General features: G+C 51.0%; 2 protein-coding genes across 3 annotated transcripts in view; both read left to right on the top strand.

Annotated features, from left to right (window-relative positions):
* The window catches only part of LOC123345197 (butyrophilin subfamily 1 member A1-like), a 651,080-nt gene that overhangs the window by 471,492 nt on the left and 153,506 nt on the right, over positions 1-26,082 (top strand). The gene's annotated exons all lie outside the window — the stretch shown is intronic.
* Positions 3,014-26,082, top strand: part of LOC123345204 (butyrophilin subfamily 1 member A1-like) — an 81,112-nt gene continuing 58,043 nt past the window's right edge. Inside the window, exons 1-2 of the mRNA XM_044981913.1 lie at positions 3,014-3,256; positions 17,767-17,883. Of these exons, the coding sequence (XP_044837848.1) occupies positions 17,778-17,883 (106 nt within the window). The 5' untranslated portion in view covers positions 3,014-3,256; positions 17,767-17,777. The remainder of the gene's footprint in view (positions 3,257-17,766; positions 17,884-26,082) is intronic.

Consider the following 26,082-nt stretch of genomic DNA (forward strand, 5'->3'; position numbering starts at 1 on the left):
ACTTCCTTGCTGTTCTTCCTGTCTTTCCTTTGCTTTGGGATAGTTTGAGTGGGTTCAGTTGCCCTGCACATGCGATAACACTGTCCTTCATTATAAATGGTCAGTGACTCAGCACAGTTAATTAATGGAGCTTAGTCTACCTAGGGAACTGGTCAGGGCTGCCCAGAGAATTCAGGGGGCCTGGGGCAAAGAAATTTTGGGGGCCCCTTCTATAAAAAAATTGCAATACTATATTCTCCTGGGGGCCCTTGCGGGGCCCACGGCAAATTGCCCCACTTGCTTCCCCCCACGGGCACCCCTGGGAAAAATAAACCTTCTGCATTTTGGCACAAACCCAGTTTTGAGAAAACTTCTTTATAAGGTATCACTGGTTCTCAGCATCAGCTAATGCTAAAAGGCAGTAAAGCTCATTAAAAGGGTTGGACAAATATTTTCCATCAAAAAATTTTCTGGATCGAAAACTAGGGGTTTTTAAAAAGCAGAAAAAAATCACAATGTCTGCTTTCCTTCAAAATTTGTTGTGGTTTTTTTAATTGAAAAGCTGAAATTAGTCTGCCAAAACCTGAACATGGTTTGAGGTTTCAGAAGTGTGTGGCCAAATATTTGCTGCTTGCTGTGTTTGATTGTTTAAAGAAACAATAAAAAAATTCTGTTTAAAAAAAAATCCAAACCTTTTGAACCACCTCAGCTTGTGACCAAACGCCTGAGCCCATACAAGCAGAGATCTTTCCAGGTTTCTGATACTCTGCTGGCTTCCTTGACTCATATCTGTCTCCATAACTTTGGGTTCATTTAGCTTAGAACATAAGAACAGCCATACTGGGTCAAACTAAAGGCCATCCTGCCCAGTATCCTGACTACTGACAATGGCCAATGCCAAGTGCCCCAGAGGGAGTGAACCTATCAGGTAATGATCAAGTGATCTCGCTCCTGCCATCCATCTCCACTCTCTGAGAAACAGAGGCTAGGGACACCAATCCTTACCCATCCTGGCTAATAGCCATTAATGGACTTAATCTCCATGCATTTATCTGTTTCCTAGAGACTGGCTCCATGGGGTCCCTCACAAACTGCAGACGGTTACTGTGGATTTGTCTTTAGTATAAACTATGTACATACTCCACAAACTGAGCATTTGAGCTTGTTCCAGAATCTGGGATGAGCCTATGTTGTCAAAACTGAGATAGCAGATGCATGTGAATGGACACAGGGTGCTAAAATTAAATTAATCCAGGGGTTCTCAAACTGGAGGTCAGGACCCCTCAGGGGGGTCACGAGGTTATTACTGGGGGTTGTGAGCTGTCAGCCTCCACCTCAAACCCCACTTTGCCTCCAGCATTTATAATAGTGTTAAATATATAAAAAAGTGTTTTCAATTTATAAGGGGGGGGGTCACACTCAGAGGTTTGCTATGTGAAAGGGTCACCAGGACAAAAGTTTGAGAACCACTGAATTAACCCCTCTGAAGCCTCAGGGAATGCAGGGGAGGGGGGTCTCCCTTGGTAGGGTTGGGAAGGCTATTGCTCTTCTCAGGTGATCCCTCCCCCAGTGGCTAATTTTAAATGAAGCTACCCTCCCCTGACATGAATCTCCCTATGGCACTGAAATTAAATACAGACTATAATTTGGCATTTGAGAAGTGAAAGGGATGGTAGCCCTAATGGAAAAGCTAACAGCTTGGCTCTTCTGCAAGCCTCAAACTGCTGAATGAGCTTTAGGGTGGGGAAGGCTGTGCCTCCCAAACAGCCTGGCCCTGCCCCCTATCCAACCCCCACCCACTTCCTGCCCCCCGACTGCCTGCCCCACTCAGAATCCCCGACCCATCCTGCTCCTTTTCTCCTCACCATCCTCCAGAGACCCACCACAAATCTGGGATCCCACCCCTGCTCCCTGTCTGGCCCAACCCCTATCCACCACCCCCGAGTCCTGACAGACCCCCCCCCGGAACGCCCCCAATCCAACTCCCCCCATTCCCTGCCCCCTGACCGGCCCCCCAACCTCTGCCCCCTCCCTGTGCCCTGACTGTCCCCAGGACTCCCTGCCCCTTAGCCAACCCCCCGTGCCCCAGCCTCTTACCCCCGGCTCCCTCCTCACCCGGAGCCTCAGCGCCTCACTCAACTGCTGCAGCGTGTGGCCGGCGGGGCCTGAGCCCCGCCCCGCTCAGAGCCGCGTGGGGAGGGGGCGGGGCTGGGAGCTCCACGCCGAGCGGAGGGAGCTGAGCTCAGCCCGGAGTTCGCAGCCCCGCACCACGCGGCTCTGAGCGGCTCAGGGGCCCCGCCGGAGTCAGGCTGCGGCGCTGTCTGAGGATGGCGCTTGATGCGCTGAGGCTCCAGGAGAGGGGTGGAGGCAGGAGCCTCAGCTGTTCTCTTGGGGGCCGCAGCGGAGCCCGGGGCCCGGGGCAAATTGCCCCCTTTGCCCCCCCCCTCTGGGCGGCCATGGAACTGGTGTCCACAGCACAAAGTCCACCATCATGACTAGTGTTAGTGCCGGTGCTTTCTGGAAGTCTCAGCAGACAGGCCAGGTATCTGCTGGACATGGAGTGTGAGAGAACTCTCATCCCCAGAGGCCCTTCCAGGCCAGCAATGTCCCAGACTGTGCAGCTGCATGAAGGGACAATGGCCTGGGGCTCGCACAATCTGTTGTATTTTGGTTGCACAAGAAAATTCATCAATTACCCCAAGTATCTAGCTGAGAGTCCGTGCAGCACCTGGCTCTGCCATACCCCTCACAATCAGGAAAATGTTAGGCTTTCTTTCCCTCACCCCCAGGAGATTGAAACCTTGGAGGACAGAGGTTTTACATACAATTTGCTTTTTATGTTACTGATTCTCAGAGAGCAGGAAGAAACAGGCCAGAGCTGAGTGTCACCTGCCAAAGTGAGTGGGTCGGCTCCAAATCTGTCACTCACTGGCACTGCTGGGGATGTTTCTTTAAGAGGACTTTGATCCTTGTACTTTACTCAGCATGTGACAAGGATTTGTGTTTCAGATAACTTCCCAGTTATCTTGTTACTTTCATTTCTGAAGCTGGTGGGAGAAGCAGAAACGGGCAGCGATTCCATTCAGTTACAAATGCAGTAAATTAATGAACAGGACAGAGTGAAACTCCCTGGCTGTGACTCCTGTGCTGAATGGGTGAAACCACCTCAGCAAAGGAAAGTTTCACAGGAAGTGCAAACTCATGGATGCTAGAAAAACTGAGAGCTTTGCAGGACCCTGAAGCTGCTTGGAGGAAGTGTCCCTGCAGGACTCAGCAGGTAAGGGATCTTCCAGCACTGGAACTACAGACTAGCTTGATATTTCCTCATCCACACACACTCAGATGAGCTGTCAGTGTCACAGGGCCCCTCTCCCAGGTTTGTCAGGAGTAAACTGCCACTCCCATACTTGAAGTGTAAATTTGGTTGAAGAAACACACACACATGATGATCAGTGTTTGGTTTTGGTAACACCACAGTGTGCTTAGTCTATTCCAGTCACACAATGAGGCAGAGTCTCTGCCCCACAGAGCTTCTAGCCTGAAGATTGAGAGAAGGTTTTTCCCTTTGCTGGTTCATTGTGCTTTAGCAGAGCCTGGCGCCCTGCAGTAGAGTTCATTTGTTCATGCTGTTTTGCTGCCTGATGTGAGCTGTAGTTAGTGAATCACTTCCTTAAATGATGGTATTGGCCGTGTGTGGCTCCCCTTCCTTACCACCAGCTGGATTCATAAGAGAACTTAGGTTCCTGCCACTTTAAGTATCTAGAAAAAAATCCCAGAATCAGGACACACTGGGATTCACAAAACCCTGCTCATCTGCGGCCAGACTCTGCAGTGCCTAAATCACTTGGCAGGGCTGCCCTGAAGGGGGGGGCAAGAGGGGCAATTTGCCCCAGGCCCGGGCCCCGCAGGGGCCCCCACGAGAGTTTTTCAGGGCCCCTGGAGCGGGGTCCTTCACTCGCTCTGGGGCCCCCGGAAAACTTTCACGGGGCCCAGGCCCCTGGAGCTTCTTCCGCTCCCGGTCTTAGCCAGAGGGGGGTCCTTCCGTTCCAGGGTGGAAGGACCCCGTGTTGCCGAATTACCGCCGAAGACCCGACTGCACTTCGGCAGCAGGTCCCGCTTCAGCGGTAATTCGGTGGCGGGGGCCCCCCCCCGCGGGTCTTCGGGGCACTTCAGCGGCGGGTCCCGGAGCGGAAGGATCCCCTGCCACCGAAGACCCCAGGCCTCCTGAATCCTCTGGGTGGCCCTGTCACTTGGTGCCTAAATTTTTACAGTAACAGTTTACAGGTGCATATTTTTCTGCCTCTGAGCATTTTCCCTACTCCAATCCTCCCAAATACTCAAAGGCTCACTCCCTACCCCAACCAAGGGGTAAAGACACCCCAAGGCTGCAGCCAAGTCGGCTGACATATGGAGGAAGGTGGGTTCACGGCCCTCCTCACTCCCTGGAAGATGAGTGGGAGGGGTAGTGGCAGGTTCCCATCTCGGTTTCAACCCTCACGGCATTGGGGTGGCAGGAGAACACAGAGGCCCATGAAAACTCCCCATGTGCACCCTGCTAGTGTCATCCAAAAGATAAGACCCAAGGGAGGGTGTGCAACTGCTCTGAACTGTGTTATGAAAACGGTCTGTTTGAGTAATGAAAGTCTGTGCTGTAAGAATCTTGAAATTTCCTGGTAGAAAAGTTGCCAAATGGATGGGAAATTGGTTTTCTTCTTCAAGTGATTGCTCCTATGCATTCCAGTCAGGTGTGCGCGCCGCGCGTGCACGGCTCCTTCGGAACATTTTTACCCTAGCAACTCCGGCGGGCCGGCTGGTGCCCCCTGGAGTGGCGCCGCTATGGCGCCTGTTATATACCCCAGCCGGCCCGTCCGCTCCTCAGTTCCTTCTTACCGCCCGTGACGGCCAGTTGGAACTGTGGAGTGCTCTCTGTCCTCCACAACCCTAGCTCTCGCTACTTTTTCGTGTATATAGTTCGTTTAGTGATTAGTATAGATAGTTTCTGTTAGTTAGATAGTTAGTTTTTAGGATAAGGTTACGGAGGGTTTCCCCTCCCTTTCCTCCCCCGGTGCGGGCTCATGCCCAAGGCACCGGGCTTTAAGCCCTGTGCATCTTGCCAGCGGCCTATGCCAGTAGGGGATCCGCATGACTCCTGCCTCCGTTGCCTCGGTGAGAGTCACAGGACAGATAAGTGCCCTATCTGTTCCGCTTTCAAACCCCGGACGCGTAAGGAGCGGGACATAAGATTAAAGCAGCTCCTCATGGAGGCTTCGCTCCAGCCCCCATCACCGTCTGCGCCGGCACCGAAGGCTTCATCGGTACGGAGCGCACCGCCGGCCCCAGGCCGTTCCGGCACCGAGACTCCGCGACCTCAGCCACCGGCACCGAAGGCCCGGCACCGCTCCCTGTCGCCATCAAAGAAGCGCAAGCCGGCGAAAGCGGTTGCCAAGTCCCACGCTGAGGGCCCAGCAGCCAAGACAATTGCGCCACCTGCGGTCCCCGCTGTGGCTGTGCACAGGACGTGCACCGGGCCGTTGACTCCGGCGCCGCAAAGGCCGTCGAGTCCGGCACCGCCATGCTCCCCGGCACCGACCGCGGTTGAGCTCCGGCTGCCATCGACGCCAGAGGCTTTCTCCACGGCGCGCGAGCTCATAGAGCTCACAGAGGCATCGAGCCTCCGGCCCCCAGCACCGCCGGTGCGGGCTGTCGTTTCGGCGGGAAAGCCGGCAATGATGATACGGCCCCCCTCTCCGGACATACGGCACGGACGACGCTCCCAGTCCCGGTCACGTTCCCGGTCCCGCCGCAGGTCACCGTCCCGTCGCTCAAGATCTAGGCACCGCTCGCCATCGCGGTACCGGTTGCCGTCCCGACGCCGGTCGCAGTCCTGGTACCGTTCGACATCGTGGTACCGGTCGCACTCCCGGTGTCGCTCCAGGTCCCGATCGCCTTCGCGTCGGCACCGACGAAGGTCTGCTTCCCGGCACCGTTCCCGGCACCGCGACTCGCGTAGCCGCTCCCGGCGCCGCAGGTCCGGATCCCGGTCGAGCTCCCGGCACCGGTCGAGCTCCCGGCACCGCAGCGGACGTTGGTCTCGGTCACCATCCCGGTACCGTGCAGACTGGCACCGATCCTCGGCACCGTCCGGGGACAGACTACCTCATTCGACGGCGCAATCCGTCAACACCTCGGCACCTCCATGGCCATCCCGCCCCGCGTCGGTTGCTTCCGGGGCAGACAGCAACGGGCACCTGCCACCTACCCCACAAGGCCAACCTCAGGGGGCACAGCAGTGGGGCTTCTGGGTTCCCTGGACCCAGTATGAGACTCAGGGAGTGTCGTTCCCTCCAAGAGCCCCTGCCTCCGAGCACAGGGTACCAGAGGCGACCGTCAGCCGACCGCCCCCTTCACCACCGGGCGCGGTTTCCATACCGCCTGACCCCCAGAGGCACACGCAGCCCGACCCAGCCGACGAGCAGTCAGCAGGTCCATCGACGGAGGCTGTCATCCAGGGCTTGTCCTCGTCGTTCTCACCTGACGAGGCGGTGGCCGGAGCATCTGCCATGGATCCTCCGCCGATAGACCTAAGGGCGCACCAAGACCTGCTTCGCCGCGTGGCGACGGCCATGGCTCTCCCCGTGGCGGAGGTCCAGGAGGACGAGGACCCCATAACAAATGTCGTTGGAGCGGAGGCTCCAGTGTGCGTGGCATTACCGTTTGTTCGGACAATACAAAAGAACGCCACCACACTCTGGCAGATGCCTGCGTCCATCCCTCCTACGGCCCGTGGGGTTGAGCGCAAGTACTCAGTCCCCCCCACGGGCTACGAGTATCTGTATACTCACCCGACCCCGGACTCGTTGGTCGTTCAGTCGGTCAATGACAGGGAGAGGCATGGTCAACCTGCCCCTGCGCCAAAGTCAAAGGACGCGCGGCGAATGGACCTGTTAGGCCACAAGGTCTACTCGGCTGGTGGCCTGCAACTTCGCATCGCCAACCAGATGGTCCTCCTCGCCAGGTACGTGTATGACATCATGGCGTCCCTGGCGAAATTTACAGAGCTCCTACCAACAGCCTCCCGCCAGGAGTTCTCCGCGTTGTTGGAGGAGGGGAAGAAATCGTCCAGGTCCTCCATCCAGGCCGCCCTTGACTCTGCGGACTCGGGAGCTCGGACCTTGGCCTCAGGGGTGACGATGCGGCGCATCTCCTGGCTGCAGTCCTCCACCCTGCCACCAGAGGTGCAGTATACGTTGCAGGACCTGCCCTTTGACACCCAGGGTCTTTTCTCCGAGAAAACTGATTCCCGGATTCAGACCCTGAAGGACGATCGCATCGCCATCCGCACCCTCGGGATGCACACACCGGCTCCGCAGCGCAGGTCCTTCCGGCAACAACCCTCCCGGTCTTTCCCTCAACAACAGTACCGCCCGTACAACAGCAGGCGACTAGGCCCGAATCGCCGTCGACCATCCGGCAACAGGCGCAACCAGGCCCAGGCCCCTTCCAAGGCCCCTCAGGGGTCCAAGCAGGCCTTTTGATGGGACGCCCGAGGACGGCCCATCACTCTCCCTACCGGATCCTACCCTTCTCTTCTACAACCGCCTCTCCTATTTCTTTTCGGCGTGGTCCCAAATAACAACGGACAACTGGGTGCTTCAAACAGTCCAATCGGGATACCGCCTTCACTTTGTTTCGCCCCCACCTTCCCACCCACCCTCCCTGTCCCTCTTCAGGGACCCCTCTCACGAGCAATTCCTCTTACAAGAGGTCCAGACTCTGTTGAGCGTGGGTGCCATAGAGGCAGTGCCTCAAGACAGGCGGGGCAGGGGATTCTATTCCCGTTATTTTCTCATCCCCAAAGCGAAAGGAGGGCTACGTCCTATCCTGGACCTTCGCGAGCTCAACAAATACCTGCTCAAGCCAAAGTTTCGCATGGTCACCCTGGGGACCATCATTCCCTCTCTGGATCCGGGAGACTGGTTTGCCGCCCTCGACATGAAGGACACCTACTTCCATGTCGCGATCTATCCTCCTCATCAACGTTACCTCCGTTTTGTGGTCAACAACGCCCACTTCCAGTTCGCCGTGTTACCATTCGGGCTCTCCACCGCACCGAGGGTATTTACCAAATGCATGGCAGTGGTTGCCGCAGCCCTCCGCCGTCGTCACATACACGTTTACCCGTATCTCGACGACTGGCTGGTTCGCGGAAAGTCTCGGTGGCCGGTAATGGGCCAGTTGACAGAAATCCTGTCCCTCTTTCAGCGACTCGGTCTTCTCATCAATGCCGAGAAGTCCACCTTGATTCCGTCGCAGCGGGTGGAGTTCATTGGAACGGTCCTCGACTCCTCGCTGGCCCGCGCCTGCCTGCCGCGATCTCGGCACCAGACGATGGTCTCCATCATCCGGGACCTCGTCACCTTCCCGACCACGACGGTGCGATCCTGCCTCCGCCTCCTGGGCCACATGGCATCGTGTACATATGTCACCGCGTACGCGCGGCTCCACCTCCGCCTGTTCCAGTCTTGGCTCGCGTCGGTGTACCGGCCGCATCGAGATCCCATCGACATGGTGGTCACGATCACCAAGCCGACCCTCGAGTCCCTCCGCTGGTGGCTCGACCCGGAGGTCGTGTGTGCGGGAGTCCCGTTCCACCCTCCTCGTCCATCCGCCACTCTGACCACGGATGCCTCAGCGCTCGGTTGGGGAGCTCACCTGGGCGACCTTCACACCCAAGGCCTTTGGTCGCCCCAAGAGCTCGCTCTGCACATCAATATCCGCGAGCTGCGAGCGATCCGTTTGGCGTGTCACACCTTCCGCACCCGCCTGCAAGGCCGCTGTGTGACAGTGTTCACGGACAACACCACGGCAATGTTCTACGTGAACAAGCAGGGCGGAGCCCGCTCCTCCCTCCTCTGCAAAGAAGCGATGCTCCTGTGGGACTTCTGCGTAACCCACTCGATTCACCTGGAAGCGTCCTTTCTTCCGGGAGTGCAGAACACACTGGCCGACCATCTCAGCAGGTCGTTCCTCTCCCACGAGTGGTCTCTCCGTCCCGACGTCGTGCACACAATCTTCCGGAGGTGGGGGTTTCCCCGGATAGACCTATTCGCCTCCAAGGCGAACAGGAAGTGCCACCTGTTTTGCTCGTTCTGGGGTCACTCGCTGAGCTCCCTGTCGGACGCCTTCCTGTATTCCTGGAAGGATCACCTCCTCTACGCCTTCCCTCCGTTCCCGCTCGTGCACCGAGTGCTACAGAAGCTTCGGAGGGACAGAGCCAGCGTCATACTCGTGGCTCCGGCCTGACCAAGGCAACATTGATACACCCTGCTGCTCGAGCTCTCCGTTCGGGATCCTATCCCCCTTCCGTTATGGCCGGACCTCATCACCCAGGACTTCAGCAGACTCCGCCATCCGAACCTGCAGTCCCTCCATCTTACAGCTTGGTACCTGCGTGGTTGACCCACACAGAGAGGGACTGTTCGGCGGCAGTTCAGCACGTCCTGCTAGAGAGCAGAAAGCCTTCCACTCGCTCCACCTATCTGGTGAAATGGAAGCGGTTCGCGCTCTGGTGTGACCAACGAGGCCTCAATCCCTTCGTAGTCCCTGTCCCTACCATCCTGGACTACCTCTGGTACCTTAAGGAGCAAGGTCTTGCGGTCTCCTCCTTGAGAGTTCACCTGGCAGCAGTGTCCTCCTTTCGTCCATCTGTGGAAGGTCGGTCCATCTTCTCCAACCAGATGGTTTCCCGCTTCCTTAAAGTCCTGGACCGCTTGTACCCGCCGGTGCGGCGTCCTGCCCCGACCTGGGATTTGAACCTTGTGCTGGCCAAGCTGATGGGTCCCCCCTTCGAGCCCTTGGCCACGTGCTCCCTGCTCTACCTCTCCTGGAAGACAGCCTTCCTAGTCGCCATTACATCAGCGAGATGAGTCTCTGAGCTCCGTGCTCTAACGGTGGGTCCACCATACACCATCTTCCACGGAGACAAGGTGCAGCTTCGACCACATCCGGCCTTCCTCCCTAAGGTGGTCTCTGCCTTCCACCTCAACCAGGAGATCTTCCTCCCGGTCTTCTTCCCGAAGCCGCATGCCTCGCCTCGGGAGCAACAGCTTCACACCCTTGACGTCCGCAGGGCGCTCGCTTTTTACATCGAGCGGACGAAGCCCTTCCGGCATTCGCCCCAGCTGTTCGTAGCGGTTGCTGACCGCATGAAAGGCGAGCCGATCTCCTCCCAACGGATTTCCTCCTGGGTCACAGCATGTATCCGGACCTGCTACGAGCTTGCTCGCGTGCCACCATGCCGCCTCACCGCTCACTCCACGAGAGCACAAGCCTCGTCGGCCGCCTTCCTGGCCCATGTCCCCATCCAGGACATCTGTAGAGCGGCTACCTGGTCTTCTGTCCACACCTTCGCCTCCCACTACGCGTTGGTGCATCAATCAAGAGACGATGCAGCCTTCGGCTCCGCAGTATTACACTCCACCACGTCTCACTCCGACCCCACCGCCTAGGTAAGGCTTGGGAATCACCTGACTGGAATGCATAGGAGCAATCACTCGAAGAAGAAGAGACGGTTACTCACCGTAGTAACTGTTGTTCTTCGAGATGTGTTGCTCCTATCCATTCCAGACCCGCCCTCCTTCCCCACTGTCGGAGTAGCCGGCAAGAAGGAACTGAGGAGCGGACGGGCCGGCTGGGGTATATAACAGGCGCCATAGCGGCGCCACTCCAGGGGGCGCCAGCTGGCCCCTCGGAGTTGCTAGGGTAAAAATGTTCCAAAGAGCCGTGCACGCGCGGCGCGCACACCTGACTGGAATGGATAGGAGCAACACATCTCAAAGAACAACAGTTACTACGGTGAGTAACCGTCTCTTGTCCTGTATGGAAAACATCTGTGGTTTTACCTGAACTTGGAAGGCATCTGAGTCCCAAGGTAGCAGGAGATATGAAGACTCCCAGGTCACTGGTTGAAGAGATCTCACTCAGTTTGATGTCAAAGGGGAAAGAGATGTGACAAAGTGGGAATTGTATGTAATATTTTTATGAACTGTCTGTACGACTGTGTACCTATCACCTTGGCAGCACTATCCATTGGGGGAAAGAATTGATTTTCTCCCTGAGACGTGGTAGATGAAGGCAGGTATCTCAGACATAGAGCTGCTTGGACTTTCTGGGCTAGAATCAACACACTGGGATGGCATAACCTATAGAGACAATGGAAACCACAATGACTAAATATTAGCACCGAGCTGGAGGGGAAGCTGAACATGGGAGCACAACATGGCTGTGTCTGGAGATCAAAGAGGAGAGGTGTCAGGGTAAGGCTAGGAAGAGCAGGGTACACAGACACCGAACATCTAGACTAGACACAATAAATCGACCCCAGTTGGACCGATTGCTGCCCGCTGATCCGTCGGGTAGTGAAGACATACCCTAAGAGACTGTCAAATAAAGGCATGTCTACACTACAAAATTAGGTTGATTTTATTTAATTTGACTTTGAGCATCCAATTTAACAAATGCAATTTTGCATGTCCCCTCTAGGTGGCTGTGGTCCACGGAGCACATCCTCATTGCCCAAGGTAGCATCAACTCAAGGAGTGATGCACTGTGGGTAGCTATCCCACAGTCCCTGCAGCATATTGGAATTCTGAGCTAGGGTCTCAATGCCTCATGGGATAAAAACATTGTTGCGGATGGTTATGGGTGCATGTCGTCAGTCTCCCATGTCTGTGGCTCAGAACCAGAGTGGCTGTTTGCCAGTCTTGTCCTTGGTACGCTTGTATAAGCGCCTTTATTTCCACGTGGCACTGCTGTGTGTCCCTGGTGTAGCCCTTATCGACCATGTCCTGTGCGATTTTGGCATAGATAGCAGTGTTTCTTTTGCTGGTTCAGATTCTGCCTGCACAAACTCTTCCCTCCAGGGCTTTTCCTGCTCACCTGGCTGAAGAGCATTGGAGTTCAAAGTGCTCACTGGAGCGCTCTGGGTCATCACCTGGAGGCCAGTAACTCCGAATTACAGAACACAGTTTTTACACTCCCATTAATTCAAGGCATGAATGTAACCTCTGGCTTTACTCCAGTCATTCAGATGGAGTACAGGAGTAGATTTTAAAAGCCTTTAGGTCGACAACACACTCTATATAAATTTGACCTAATGCTGAGACGTTGACCTAAACTTGTAGTGTAGACCAGCCCTATGAGACTTTTTCCTTTTAAAAACTCTCTCCAGCTAAAGGGAAAGGAAACCAGGGATGTTGTTAAATGAAAGACCAATTTTTTATACTTCAAATGCTTTAACTGTTTTTCCTTCTTTTTTGATATCTTTCATAAAAGATTGAAAATATTTGTTATGGTGCATTTTCCATGGTGCTAAGCAGGTTGAGGTCTCTGTATACCAAATCCAAGCCCATTTTAACTGTTTTGAACATTGACTGGGTCATATTAACACCTTTGGGTATGTCTACACTATGGGATTACTCTGATTTTACAGAATTTGATTTTTGGCAACTGATTATATAAAGTCAAGTGCATGTGGCCACATTAATTCGGCAGTTTGCGTCCATAGTACTGAGGCTAGCATCGACTTACAGAGTGTTGCACTGTGGGTAGCTATCCCATAGCTATCCCATAGTTCCCGCAGTCTCCCCCGCCCATTTGAATTCTGAGTTGAGATCCCAATGCCTGATGAGGCAAAAAACATTGTTGCAGGTGGTTCTGGGTACATGTTGTCAGGCCCTGTCATAAACAGATAGTTAAGGGTTAATGCTTCTTTTACCTGTAAAGGGTTAAAAAGTTCACCTAGCCTAGCTGACACCTGACCAGAGGAACCAATGGGGGAACAAGATGTTTCAAAAGGAAGGAGGGAAGTTTCCTTTGTTTAGTCAGTTTCAGTTTCAGTGGGAGTGAAAAAGATCAGGGAACCAGCCTCTTATCAGAGTAGTAAGTTTTAGAAAGGAATAAATAGGTTTATGTTTATTTTCTTTTGTACTTGTCTTAGTGCAAATTAATGGAATTATCAAATTGGGTATTCTTGTGTGTATTAAGATTTTTGCCCAGGGGAACATCCTGTGTTTTCAATCTATTGTCTATGAGATTAGCTGATATGCTGTCTCCCAGAGGTTTTTTTTTCTTTCTTTTACCTTTCTTTTCTTTAATTAAAAGCCTTCCTTTTAAGAACCAGATTGATTTTTTCCCTGTTTTAGAGCTCCAAGGGAATTGGATCTGGACTCACCAGGGAATTGGTGGAGGAGTCTCTCAAGGCTACCCAGGGAGGGGAAGGTTTTTTGGGGAAAAGGGAGTGATCCAGCTACTCAAAAATTCTGGATGGTGGCAGCGAGACCAGATTTAAGCTGGTAATTAAGCTTAGAAGTGTCCATGCAGGTCCCCACATCTGTACCCTAAAGTTCAGAGTGGGGGTGAGACCTATGACAGTCCCCCCTCTCCCTCCCTCTCTCCGTGAAAGGGACGGCAGACAACAGTTTCACGCCTTTTTTCCTGGGTTACCTGTGCAGACACCATACCATGGCAAGCATGGATGCCGCTCAGCTCAACGCAGCACTCATGAACATTGTAAACACCTTGCGCATTATTGTGCAGTTTATGCTGAACCAGAACCTGCAAAATCAGGCAAGGAGGAGGTGGCAATGGCAGCGCGGAGACGAGAGTGATGGGGACATGGACACAGAATTCTTTCAAACTGCAGGCCCCAGCGCTTTGGAGATCATGGTGTTAATGGGGCAGGTTCATGCTGTGGAACACTGATTCTGGGCCCGGGAAACAAGCACAGACTGCTTTCCCCTGCCCTGAAGCACTGGAATACCAAGATGAGAGCAGCCCTCACAGTTGAGAATTGAGTGGCGATAGCCCTGTGGAAGCTTGCAACGCCAGACAGCTACCGGTCAGTCGGAAATCAATTTGGAGTGGGCAAATCTACTGTGGGGGCTGCTGTGATGCAAGTACCCAAGCAATCACTAAGCTGCTGCTACGAAAGGTTGTGACTCTGGGAAATGTGCAGGTCATAGTGGATGGTTTTGCTGCAATGGGATTCCCTAACTGTGGTGGGGCGATAGATGGAACCCATATCCCTATCTTGGCTCTAGAGCACCAGGGCAGCCAGTACATAAACCGCAAGGGGTACTTTTCAATGATGCTGCAAGCACTGGTGGATCACAAGGGACTTTTCACCAACATCAGCGTGGGATGGCCAGGAAGGGTTCATGATGCTCACGTCTTCAGGAACACTAATCTGTTTAAATGGATGCAGCGAGGGACTTACTTCCCAGATTAGAAAATAACCATTGAGGATGTTGAAATGCCTGTCGTTATCCTGGGGGACCCAGCCTACCCTTTAATGCCATGGCTCATGAAGCCATACACATGCAGCCTGGACAGTAGTCAGGAGCTGTTCAACTACAGGCTGAGCAAGTGCAGAATGGTGGTAGAATGTGCATTTGGACATTTAAAAGGACGCTGGCACACATTACTGACTCGCTCAGACCTCAGCCAAACCAATATCCCCATTGTTATTGCTGCTTGCTGTGTGCTCCACAATCTCTGTGAGAGTAAGGGGGAGACATTTATGGCGGGATGGGAGGTTGAGGCAAATCACCTGGCCGCTGATTATGGAGAGCCAGACACCAGGGCGATTAGAAGAACACACCAGGAAGCGCTGCACATCAGAGAAGCTTTGAAAACCAGTTTAATGACTGGCCAGGCTACGGTGTGAGAGTTCTGTTTGTTTCTCCTTGAAGAAAACCTGCCCCCTTGATTGACTCATTCCCTGTAAGCCACCCACTCTCCCCCCTTTGATCACAGCTTGCTTTCTATGGAAATAAAGTCACTATCATTTAAAAACCATGTATTCTTTATTAATTGATTATAAAAATAGGGAGAGAACTGACAAGGTAGCCCAGGTGGGGTGTGGGAGGAGGGCAGAAGGGAAGGAAAAGGCCACTTCAAAACTTGTTGAATTACAGGCTTTTATTTGGGCTGTCAACTGGTGTGGAGTGGCAGAGTGCACAGACCCTCTCCCCCGCATTCTTGGGCATCTGGGTGAGGAGGCTATGGAACTTGGGGAGGAGGGAGGGCAGTTAAACAGGGGCTGCAGCGGCACTCTGTAATCCTGCTGCCATTCCTGAAGCTCCACCAGATGCCAGAGCATGTCTGTTTGATCCCGCAGTAACCCCAGCATTGCATCCTGCCTCCTCTGATCTTCCTGCTGCCACTTCTCATCTTGAGCTTCCCTCCTGTCCTCACGTTCGTTGGCTGCTTTCCTGTACTGTTATACTGTGTCCTTCCACTCATTCAAATGAGCTCTTTCACTGCGGGTCGACTGCATGATCTCAGAGAACATTTAATCTTGTGTGTGTTTTTTTCGCCGCCTTATCTGAGATAGCCTTCGAGATGGAGGAGAGAGGCTTGAAAAATTTGCAGCTGCAGGAGGGAGGGAAAAAAGGAAGAGAAGTATTTTAAAAAGATACATTTTACAGAACAATGGGTATACTCTTTCACGGTAAACAGCACTATTCACATTACATAGCACATGTGATTTCGGTACAAGGTAGCATTTTGCATCTTAATATTGAGTGCCTGCGGCTTTGGTGTTAGAGATCACAGACGCAGGGCTGGGCAACAGAATTCGGCTTGCATGCGGCCATGGTAAGCCATTGTCTTTCGGCTTCTGCAACCTTCATAAAAGCAGCACCCTCCTTTCCCATACCAAGCAAAACCCGTTGAGTGCTGAGGTTTTCATGTTAACGTGCAGCAGCAGAAACCAAACTACCCTTGCCCCCCATCCAATTCTCTGGGATGATCGCTTTCCCCCTCCCTCCACCGTGAGGCTGGTATCAGGGAAGATCCCTGCTAGCCAGATGCGAACAGCACAGCGCCAATGCCCCCCTTCCCCCACCACTTGGTTAACTGCAGGGAAGGATTTCTTTTCAGCCACAGGCAAACAGCCCAGTAGGAATGGCCGCTTCTGTCCCCTTAATTAAATTCCCGTATTTCAATCAGGTTACCATGAACGATATCACTCTCCTGAGGATAACACAGCGAGATAAAGAACGGATGTTGCTTGAATGCCAGCAAACACTGGAACTATACGCTGCCAGGCTTTGTCATGCAATGATATCAGATTACTTGCTACATGCATGGCGTGGTCAAGTGTCCTACCATGGAGGACGGAATAAAGCTGCCCTGCCCAGAAACCTTCTGTAAAGGCTTTTGGAGTACCTCCAGGAGAGCTTCATGGAGATGTCCCTGGAGGATTTCCACTCCATCCCCAGACACGTTAACAGACTTTTCCAGTAGCTGTATTGGCTGCGAATGCATCGCAAGTCCTCAGGGCAAATTAATCATTAAAAAACGCTTGCTTTTAAACCATATGTTATATTTACAAAGATACACTCACCAGAGGTCCCTTCTCTGGCTTCGTTGTCTGGGATACCGCCTTGGAAGGGTTGGGAGGCTACTTCAGTCAAGCTGAGAAAAAGATCCTGGCTGTTGGGGAGAACGGTGTGCTGTGTGCTCTCCGCAAGCTCGTCATTGTCTTCCTCATCATCATCTTCCCCGTCCGCTGAATCCTCAGGTATGGCTGAGAGTAACCCCTCATTGGAATCCACAGTCAGGGGTGGGGTAGTGTGGCAGACCCCCCTAGAATTGCATGCAGCTCAGCGTAGAAGTGGCATGACTGCAGCTCTGCACTGGACCATCCATTTGCTTCTTTGGTTTTCTGGTACGCTTATCTGAGCTCCTTAACTTTCACACAGCACTGTAGTGAGTCCCTATTGTGGCCTCTCTCCATCATGCCCTTGGAGACTTTTTCAAATGTTTTGGCATTCCGTCTTTTGGAACGTAGTGCTGCTAGCACTGAATCGTCTCCCCATTCAGCGATCAGATCCAGTACCTCCGGTACAGTCCATGCTGGACTCTTTTTCGATTCTCGGACCGCATGGTCACCTGTGCTGATCAGCTCTCCATGCTGGGCAAACAGGAAATGTAATTCAAAAGTTCGCAGGGCTTTTCCTATCTACCTGGCCAGTGCATCCGAGTTCAGATTGCTGTCTAGAGAGGTCACAATGGTTCACTGTGGGATAGCTCCCAGAGGCCAATACCGTCGAATTGTGGCCACACTAACCCAAATTTGAAATGGCAATGTCGATTTCAGCACTACTCCTCTCATCGGGGAGGAGTACAGAAATCGATTTTAAGAGCCCTTTATGTCGAAGTAAATGGCTTCGTTGTGTGGACGGGTGCAGGGTTAATTCGATTTAACGCTGCTAAATTCAACCTAAACTCGTAGTGTAGACTAGGCCTTTGACTTTTTGGTCCCCTATGGGTACATTCACACAGCAATAAAAGACTCTCAGCAGTAAGTCTGAGTCTGGATAACTGAAAGTGAACACATACCCTATATTATAGCTAAATTTATGCAATACTTTTATTCCAGAAGACAATTGCATTGTTCCTGTTAGCCCACTTCTGCAGTGCATTGGGTAAACACACAAACAAGGCATTCTTGCTCCGAAATTAGTGTCCACATATGGATTTATTCTGGAATAATCATTAACCTTAGCACAGGTGCAGCTCCAGGGAGCAAGCACTAGTGCAGATGGGCTGCCAGCTACTGCTGGCATTTTAATCTCAGTGATGTTTGACCCTGCTTGGAGCTAGTGCAAACTAGAGCTACGGGGAGAATCCCTTCCCAACTCCATGCATTGCACACCAGGGTGGGCTAACCCTTGTGCCAGTCATTGCACCTCTGATTTTGTTTGTTTCTTCTGATCCAAGACCCAACTACGATGACGGGGAAGGTTCCCTCATTCTCCTGCGGCTCCACAGTGAGCTCCGCTCTGCCCGGCTACGTCGCTCTCTGCCTCACTCTACAGGTTCACAGGCTGGCGTCAGGTAGGAGCTCCGGCCTCCTCGCTGGGTTTGCTGCCTTCTTCTCACACGGAGCTCTGCTGCCCTGCAGCTCCTCACACATACAGAGAGAAGTGACCATGTCACCTCTTCCAGGGTCACCCCCACTGAACATCCCCACAGCTCAGGGAACACCCAGAATATCCCTCCCTCTAATGCTGTCTAGTGGACTCCTGCCAGCCAAACCACTGGGTGAAAATTCCCATTGACTTCAGTGGGGTCTGGATCTCTCCCCTGGATTTGGTGTTTCCACTTCCCTTATGGTCCTTGCTTCAATCTAGCACCAGCCTCCTCTCTGCTCCTTCCTGCTAGTGTGAGAGTGTATCCCGCCCCATCTCCTCCTGCCACCTGGCATATTCTCTGACAAAAACCTTCATTGATGCAGAGTGAGGGTGAAGGGGCTGTTAAAGAGGTGAAGGGTTTGTAAAATGTGACAAGTGTGGGGCTGTTTCTGGGCAATAGCTCAGTGTGGAACAGGGTCGTTAGCTCCTGTTCAGAGCAACTCCCCTAAAAACAAGTTTTTCCTTAGCAAGCAGAAGGAGTTTGACTCTGTGCTACAGTCAGGGCCATCCCTACCCATATGCAAAGTACGCAGCTGCGTAGGGCACCAGGAAAGTTGGGGCACCAAATTTCCTGGTGCCCTACGCAGCTGCGTGCTGCTTGAGCCCCTACTCCACCTCTTCCCCATGGTTCCCACCCCTGTTCCACCCCAGCCTTGCCCCCATTCCAGCCAGCCCTTCCCCTGAGGACTGCAGGAGGGGTCGGGCTCCCTGCACTAACTGGCAGCCCCAGCCTGCTCCGCTCCCCTACCTCCCAGCCATGCTACCGGCAAGTGCTGGGGTGCGGTTCATAGAATCATAGAATATCAGGGTTGGAAGGGACCTCAGGAGGTCATCTAGTCCAACCCCCTGCTCAAAGCAGGACCAATCCCCAACTAAATCATCCCAGCCAGGGCTTTGTCAAGCCTGACCTTAAAAACCTCTAAGGAAGGAGATTCCACCACCTCCCTAGGTAACCCATTCCAGTTCTTCACCACCCTACTAGTGAAAAAGTTTTTCCTAATGTCCAACCTAAACCTCCCCCTCTGCAACTTGAGACCATTACTCCTTGTTCTGTCATCTTCTACCACTGAGAACAGTCTAGATCCATCCTCTTTGGAACCCCCTTTCAGGTAGTTGAAAGCAGCTATCAAATCCCCCCTCATTCTTCTCTTCTGCAGACTAAACAATCCCAGTTCCCTCAGCCTCTCCTCGTAAGTCATGTGCTCCAGCCCCCTAATCATTTTTGTTGCCCTCCGCTGGACTCTCTCCAATGTATCCACATCCTTCTTGTAGTGTGGGGCCCAAAACTGGACACAGTACTGCAAATGAGGCCTCACCAGTGCTGAATAGAAGGGAATGATCACATCCCTCGATCTGCTGGAAATGCCCCTACTTATACAACCCAAAATAACATTAGCCATCTTGGCAACAAGGGCACACTGTTGACTCATATTCAGCTTTTCGTCCACCGTAACCCCTAGGTCCTTTCTGCAGAACTGCTGCCCAGCCATTCGGTCCCTAGTGTGTAGCAGTGCATGGGATTCTTCCGTCCTAAGTGCAGGACTCTGCACTTGTCCTTGTTGAACCTCATCATATTTCTTTTGGCCCAATCCTCTAATTTGTCTAGGTCCCTCTGTATCCTATCCCTACCCTCCAGCCTATCAACCACTCCTCCCAGTTTAGTGTCATCTGCAAACTTGCTAAGGGTGCAGTCCACACCATCCTCCAGATCGTTAATGAAGATATTGAACAAAACCGGCCCCAGCACCGACCCTTGGGGCACTCCACTTGATACCGGCTGCCAACTAGACATGGAACCATTGATCACTACCCATTGAGCCCGACCATCTAGCCAATTTTCTATCCACCTTACCGTCCATTCATCCAGCCCATACTTCTTTAACTTGCTGGCAAGAATACTGTGGGAGACTGTATCAAAAGCTTTGCTAATGTCCAGAAATAGCACATCCACTGCTTTCCCCTCATCCACAGAGCCAGTTGTCTCATCATAGAAGGCAATTAGTTTAGTCAGGCATGACTTGCCCTTGGTGAATCCATGCTGACTGTTCCTGATCACTTTCCTCTCCTCTAAGTGCTTCAGAATGGATTCATTGAGGACCTGCTGCATGATTTTTCCAGGGACTGAGGTGAGGCTGAATGGCCTGTAGTTCCCTGGATCCTCCTCCTTCCCTTTTTTAAAGATGGGCACTACATTAGCCTTTTTCCAGTCACCCAGGACCTCCCCCAGTCACCATGAGTTTTCAAAGATAATGGCCAATGGCTCTGCAGTCACATCTGCCAACTCCTTTTGCACCCTCGGATGAGTGCCTCCAGCCCCATGGATTTGTGCTTGTCCAACTTTTCTAAATAGTCCCGAACCACTTCTTTCTGCACAGAGGGCTGGTCACCTTCTCCCCATACTGTGCTGCCCAGTGCAGTAGTCTGGGAGCTGACTTTGTTTGTGAAGACAGAGGCAAAAAAAACATTGAGTACATTAGCTTTTTCCACATCCTCTGTCACTAGGATACCTCCCTCATTCTGTAAGGGGCCCACACTTTCCTTGATCTTCTTCCTTTTGCTAACATACCTGAAGAAACCTTCTTGTTACTCTTAACATCCCTTGCTAGCTGCAACTCCAAGTGTGATTTGGCCTTCCTGATTTCACTCCTGCATGCCTGAGCAATATTTTTATACTTCTCCCTGGTTATTTGTCCAATCTTCCACTTCTTGTAAGCTTCTTTTTTGTGTTTAAGATCAGCAAGGATTTCATTGTTAAGCCAAGCTGGTCGCTTGCCATATTTACTATTCTTTCTATACATCAGCATGGTTTGTTCTTGCAACCTCAATAAGGATTCTTTAAAATACAGCCAGCTCTCCTGGACTCCTTTCCCCCTCATGTTATTCTCCCAGGGGATCCTGCCCATCAGTTCCCTGAGGAAGTCAAAGTCTGCTTTTCTGAAGTCCAGGGTCCGTATTCTGCTGTTTTCCTTTATTCCTTGCATCAAGATCCTGAACTCAACTATCTCATGGTCGCTGCCTCCCAGGTTCCCATCCACTTTTGCTTCCCCTACTAATTCTTCTGTTTGTGAGCAGCAGGTCAAGAAGAGCTCTGCCCCTAGTTGGTTCCTCCGGCACTTGCACCAGGAAATTGTCTTTCCAAAAACTTCCTGAATTGTCTGTGCGCCGCTGTATTGCTCTCCCAGCAAATATCAGAGTGATTGAAGTCCCCCATGAGAACCAGGGCCTGTGATCTAGTAACTTCTGTTAGTTGCCAGAAGAAAGCCTCGTCCACCTCATCCCCCTGGTCTGGTGGTCTATAGCAGACTCCCACCACGACATCACCCTTGTTGCTCACACTTCTAAACTTAATCCGGAGACTCTCAGGTTTTTCATAGATTCATAGACTTAAGGTCAGAAGGGACCATTATGGTCATCTAGTCTGACCTCCTGCACAATACAGGCCACAGAATCTCACCCACCGACTCCTGTAACAAACCCCTAACTTATGTCTGAGTTATTGAAGTCCTCAAATTGTGGTTTAAAGACCTCAAGGTGCAGAGAATCCTCCAGCAAGTGACCCATGCCCCATGCTGCAGAGGAAGGCAAAAAACCTCCAGGGCCTCTACCAATCTTCCCTGGAGGAAAATTCTTTCCTGACCCCAAATATGGCGATCAGTTAAACCCTGAGCATGTGGGCAGGACTCACCAGCCAGCATCCAGGAAAGAATTCTCTGTAGTAACTCAGATCCCACCCCATCTAACATCCCATCATAGACCATTGGGCATATTTACTTGCTGATAATCAAAGATCAATTAATTGCCAAAATTAGGCTATCCCATCATACCATCCCCTCCATAAACTTATCAAGCTTAGTCTTGAAGCCAGATATGTCTTTTGCCCCCACTACTCCCCTTGGAAGGCTGTTCCAGAACTTCACTCCTCTAATGGTTAGAAACCTTCTAATTCTAATTTCAAGTCTAAACTTCCTAGTATCCAGTTTATATCCATTTTTACTTGTGTCCACATTGGTACTGAGCTTAAATAATTCCTCTCCCTCGCTGATATTTATTCCTCTGGTATATTTATAAAGAGCAATCATATCCCCCCTCAGCCTTCTTTTGGTTAGGCTATACAAGTCAAACTCTTTCAGACGCCTTTCATAAGATAGGTTTTCCATTCCTCAGATCATCCTAGTAGCCCTTCTCTGTACCTGTTCCAGTTTGAATTCATCCTTCTTAAACATGGGAGATCAGAACTGCACACAGTATTCCAGATGAGGTCTCATCAGTGCCTTGTATAACGGTACTATCACCTCCTTATCTCTACTGGAAATACCTCACCTAATGCATCCTAAAACCGCATTAGCTTTTTTAATGGCCATATCACATTAGCGGCTCATAGTCATCCTGTGATCAGCCAATACTCCGAGGTCCTTCTCCTCCTCTGTTACTTCCAACTGATGTGTCCCCAATTTATAACTAAAATTCTTGTTATTAATCCCTAAATGCATGACCTTGCACTTTTCACTATTAAATTTCATCCTATTATTATTACTCCAGTTTACAAGGTCATCCAGATCTTACTGTATGATATCCCGGTCCTTCTCTGTGTTAGCAATACCTCCCAGCTTTGTGTCATCCACAAACTTTATTAGCACATTCCCGCTTTTTGTGCCAAGGTCAGTAATAAAAGGATTAAATAAGATTGGTCCCAAAACCGATCCCTGAGGAACTCCACTAGTAACATCCTTCCAGCCTGACAGTTCACCTTCCAGTATGACCTGTTGTAGTCTCCCCTTTAACCAGTTCTTTATCCAACTTACAATTTTCATATTGATCCCCATCTTTTCCAATTTAACTAATAATTCCCCATGTGGAACCGTATCAAATGCCTTACTGAAATTGAGGTAAATTAGATCCACTATGTTTCCTTTGTCTAAAAAATCTGTTACCTTCTCAAAGAAGGAGATCGGGTTGGTTTGGCATGTTCTACCTTTTGTAAAACCATGTTGTATGTTGTCCGAATTATCATTGACGTCAATGTCCTTTACTACTTTCTCCTTCAAAATTTTTTCCAAGACTTTGCATACTACAGATGTCAAACTAACAGGCCTATGGTTACTCAGATCATTTTTTTCCCCTTTCTTAAAAATAGGAACTATGTTAGCAATTCTCCAGTCGTACAATACAGACCATGAGTTTACTGATTCATTACAAATTCTTGCTAATGGGCTTGCAATTTCATGTGCCAGTTCCTTTAATATTCTTGGATGAAGATTATCTGGGCCATCCAATTTAGTCCCATTAAGCTATTCGAGTTTGGCTTCTATCTCGGATGTCGTAATATCTACCTCCATATCTTCATTCTCATTTGTCATCCTACCATTATCCCTAAGCTCCTCATTAAAGACTAAGGCAATGTATTTGTTTAGATATTGGGCCATGCATAGATTATCCTTAACCTCCACTCCATCCTCAGTGTTTAGTGGTCCCACTTCTTCTTTCTTTCTTTGCTTCTTATTTATATGGCTATAGAACCTTTTACTATTGGTTTTAATTCCCTTTTGCAAGGTCCAACTCTACATGTCTTTTAGAATCATAGAATCATAGAATTCAAGATCAGAAGGGACCATTATGATCATCTAGTCTGACCTCCTGCAAGATGCAGGCCACATAAGCCGATCCACCCATTCCTGAACTAATTCTCTCCCTTGACTCTGCTGTTGAATGCTCCAAATCATGATTTAAAGACTTCAAGTAGCAGATAATCCACGAGCAAGCGACCCCTGCCCCATGCTTCGGAGGAAGGCAAAAAACCTCCAGGGCCACTGCCAATCTACCCTGGAGGAAAATTCCTTCCCGACCCCAAATATGGCGATCAGCTGAACTCCGAGCATGTGGGCAAGACTCTCCAGCCAGACCCTCTGGAAAAGGCTAACAATATCCCAACATTGACCCTTTGTACTAATTACCAGTGTGGCACGTTATTGACCTATTGACTAAACCCGTTATCCTATCATACCATCCCCTCCATAAACTTATCCAGCTTAATCTTAAAGTCATGGAGGTCCTTCGCCCCCACTGTTTCCCTCGGTAGGCTGTTCCAGAATTGCACTCCTCTGATGGTTAGAAACCTTCGTCTAATTTCAAGCCTAAATTTCCTGACTGACAATTTATATCCGTTTGTCCTCGTGTCCACATTAGCACTGAGCTGAAATAATTCCTCTCCTTCCCTGGTATTTATCCCTCTGATATATTTAAAGAGTGCAATCATATCTCCTCTTATCCTTCTTTTGGTTAAGGAAAACAAACCGAGCTTCTCAAGTCTCCTTTCATACGACAGGCTTTCCATTCCTTGGATCATTCTAGTGGCCCTTCTTTGTACCCGTTCCAGTTTGAATTCATCCTTCTTAAACATGGGAGACCAAAACTGCACACAATACTCCAAATGAGTCCTCGGATCTTTTCTTCTATCAGCTCTATCAGGCGGCACTTCATGCAGACAAAACTCTTCTCAGGTACCCCCTCCAGGATCATGTACATGCCACAGCTTCCACATCCAGTCATCATCATTGTGTTTCACTGCTGCCTCTGTATCGGTCATAGCCTTCCCACCTAAAACCTGTTAGTCCAGGAAACACAAACCAAAGCAAACCACCACCACCTACAGCAAAACAAACCCACAACAGGCAACAGAGCACCCGCAGAACACCACTCCCTCCCTTCACTAGTCTGTCAATTCCTCTGCCTAGGTCTCTTAGTCTCCCCCGCAAACTCCCACTGAAACTCCCCTGTTTACAGCTCTGTTTGCTGGCTCTTGTGTTGCTGCAGCTGTCCAGCTGTTTTTCTGCAGTTTTGGAGCTATGAGCAGTCATACTCCTCTCTTACATAGAATGCAACTCCCCCACCTTTTCTGCCCTGCCTGTCCTGTCCTTCCTGAACAGTTTATATCCATCCATGATGGTACTCCAGTCATGTGAGTTATCCCACCAAGTCTCTGTTACTCCAATCACATCATAATTCCTTGACCATGCCAGAACTTCCAGTTCTCCCTTCTTGTTTCCCAGGCTTCTTGCATTTGTGTATAGGCACTTAAGATAGCTCACTGATTGTCCTGCTTTCTCAGTCTGAGAAAGGAGTCCTCCCCTCTTGCGCTCTCCTGCTCATACTTCCTCCTGGTATCCAACTTCCCCACTTACCTCAGGGCTTTGGTCTCCTTCCCCAGGTGAACCTAGTTTAAAGCCCTCCTCACTAGGTTAGCCAGCCTGCTTGCGAAGATGCTCTTCCCTCTCTTCGTTAGGTGCAGCCCGTCTCTGCCTAGCAATCCTTCTTTTTGGAACACCATCCCATGGTCAAAGAATCTAAAGCCTTCTCTCTGACACCACCTGTATAGCCATTCATTGACTTCCATGATTCAACAGTCTCTACCCAGGCCTTTTCCTTCCACAGGGAGGATGGACGAGAACACCACTTGCACCTCAAACTCCTTTATCCTTCTTCCCAGAGCCACATAATCTGCATTGATCCGCTCAAGGTCATTCTTGGAAGTATCACTGGTGCCCACGTGGAGAAGCAGGAAGGGGTAGTGATCCTAGGGCTAGATGAGTCTTGGCAGTCTCTCCGTCACATCCTAGCTCCTGGCAAGCAGCACACTTCTCGGTTTTCCCGGTCAGGACAACAGATAGATGACTCATTCGTCCTTAGAAGAGAGTCCCCAACCACCACCACTGCCCACCTCCTTCTCTTGGGAGCTGCAGCCCCCATCCCTAGGACAGTGCATTTCATGCCTTCCAATTGGTGGAGTCTCCTTCTGCTCCCTTCCCTCAGATGTATCATCTAGTCCACTCTCCGCATTAGTACCTGTGGAGAGAACGTGAAAACAGTTGCTCAACTGTATCTGCATTCCTGGTACATGGATGCTCCTCTTTCTTCTTCTGGAGAGCACATGCTGCCAATTTTCTTCACTGTCCTTATGTCCCCATTTTGCAGCCTGCTCTGAATCTTCAGAATGTTATGCCCGTAGAAGCATATCCTGACGTCTGTCCAGGAAATCTTCATTTTCTCTTATGCAACGCAGGGTTGACACTTGTTTCTCCAGACCTTGAACGTTCTCTTCCAATATGGAGACCAGCTTGCACTTTGT

The sequence above is a fragment of the Mauremys mutica genome, chromosome 12 (genome assembly GCF_020497125.1).
Source record: "Mauremys mutica isolate MM-2020 ecotype Southern chromosome 12, ASM2049712v1, whole genome shotgun sequence".
Taxonomy (NCBI): Eukaryota; Metazoa; Chordata; order Testudines; family Geoemydidae; genus Mauremys; species Mauremys mutica.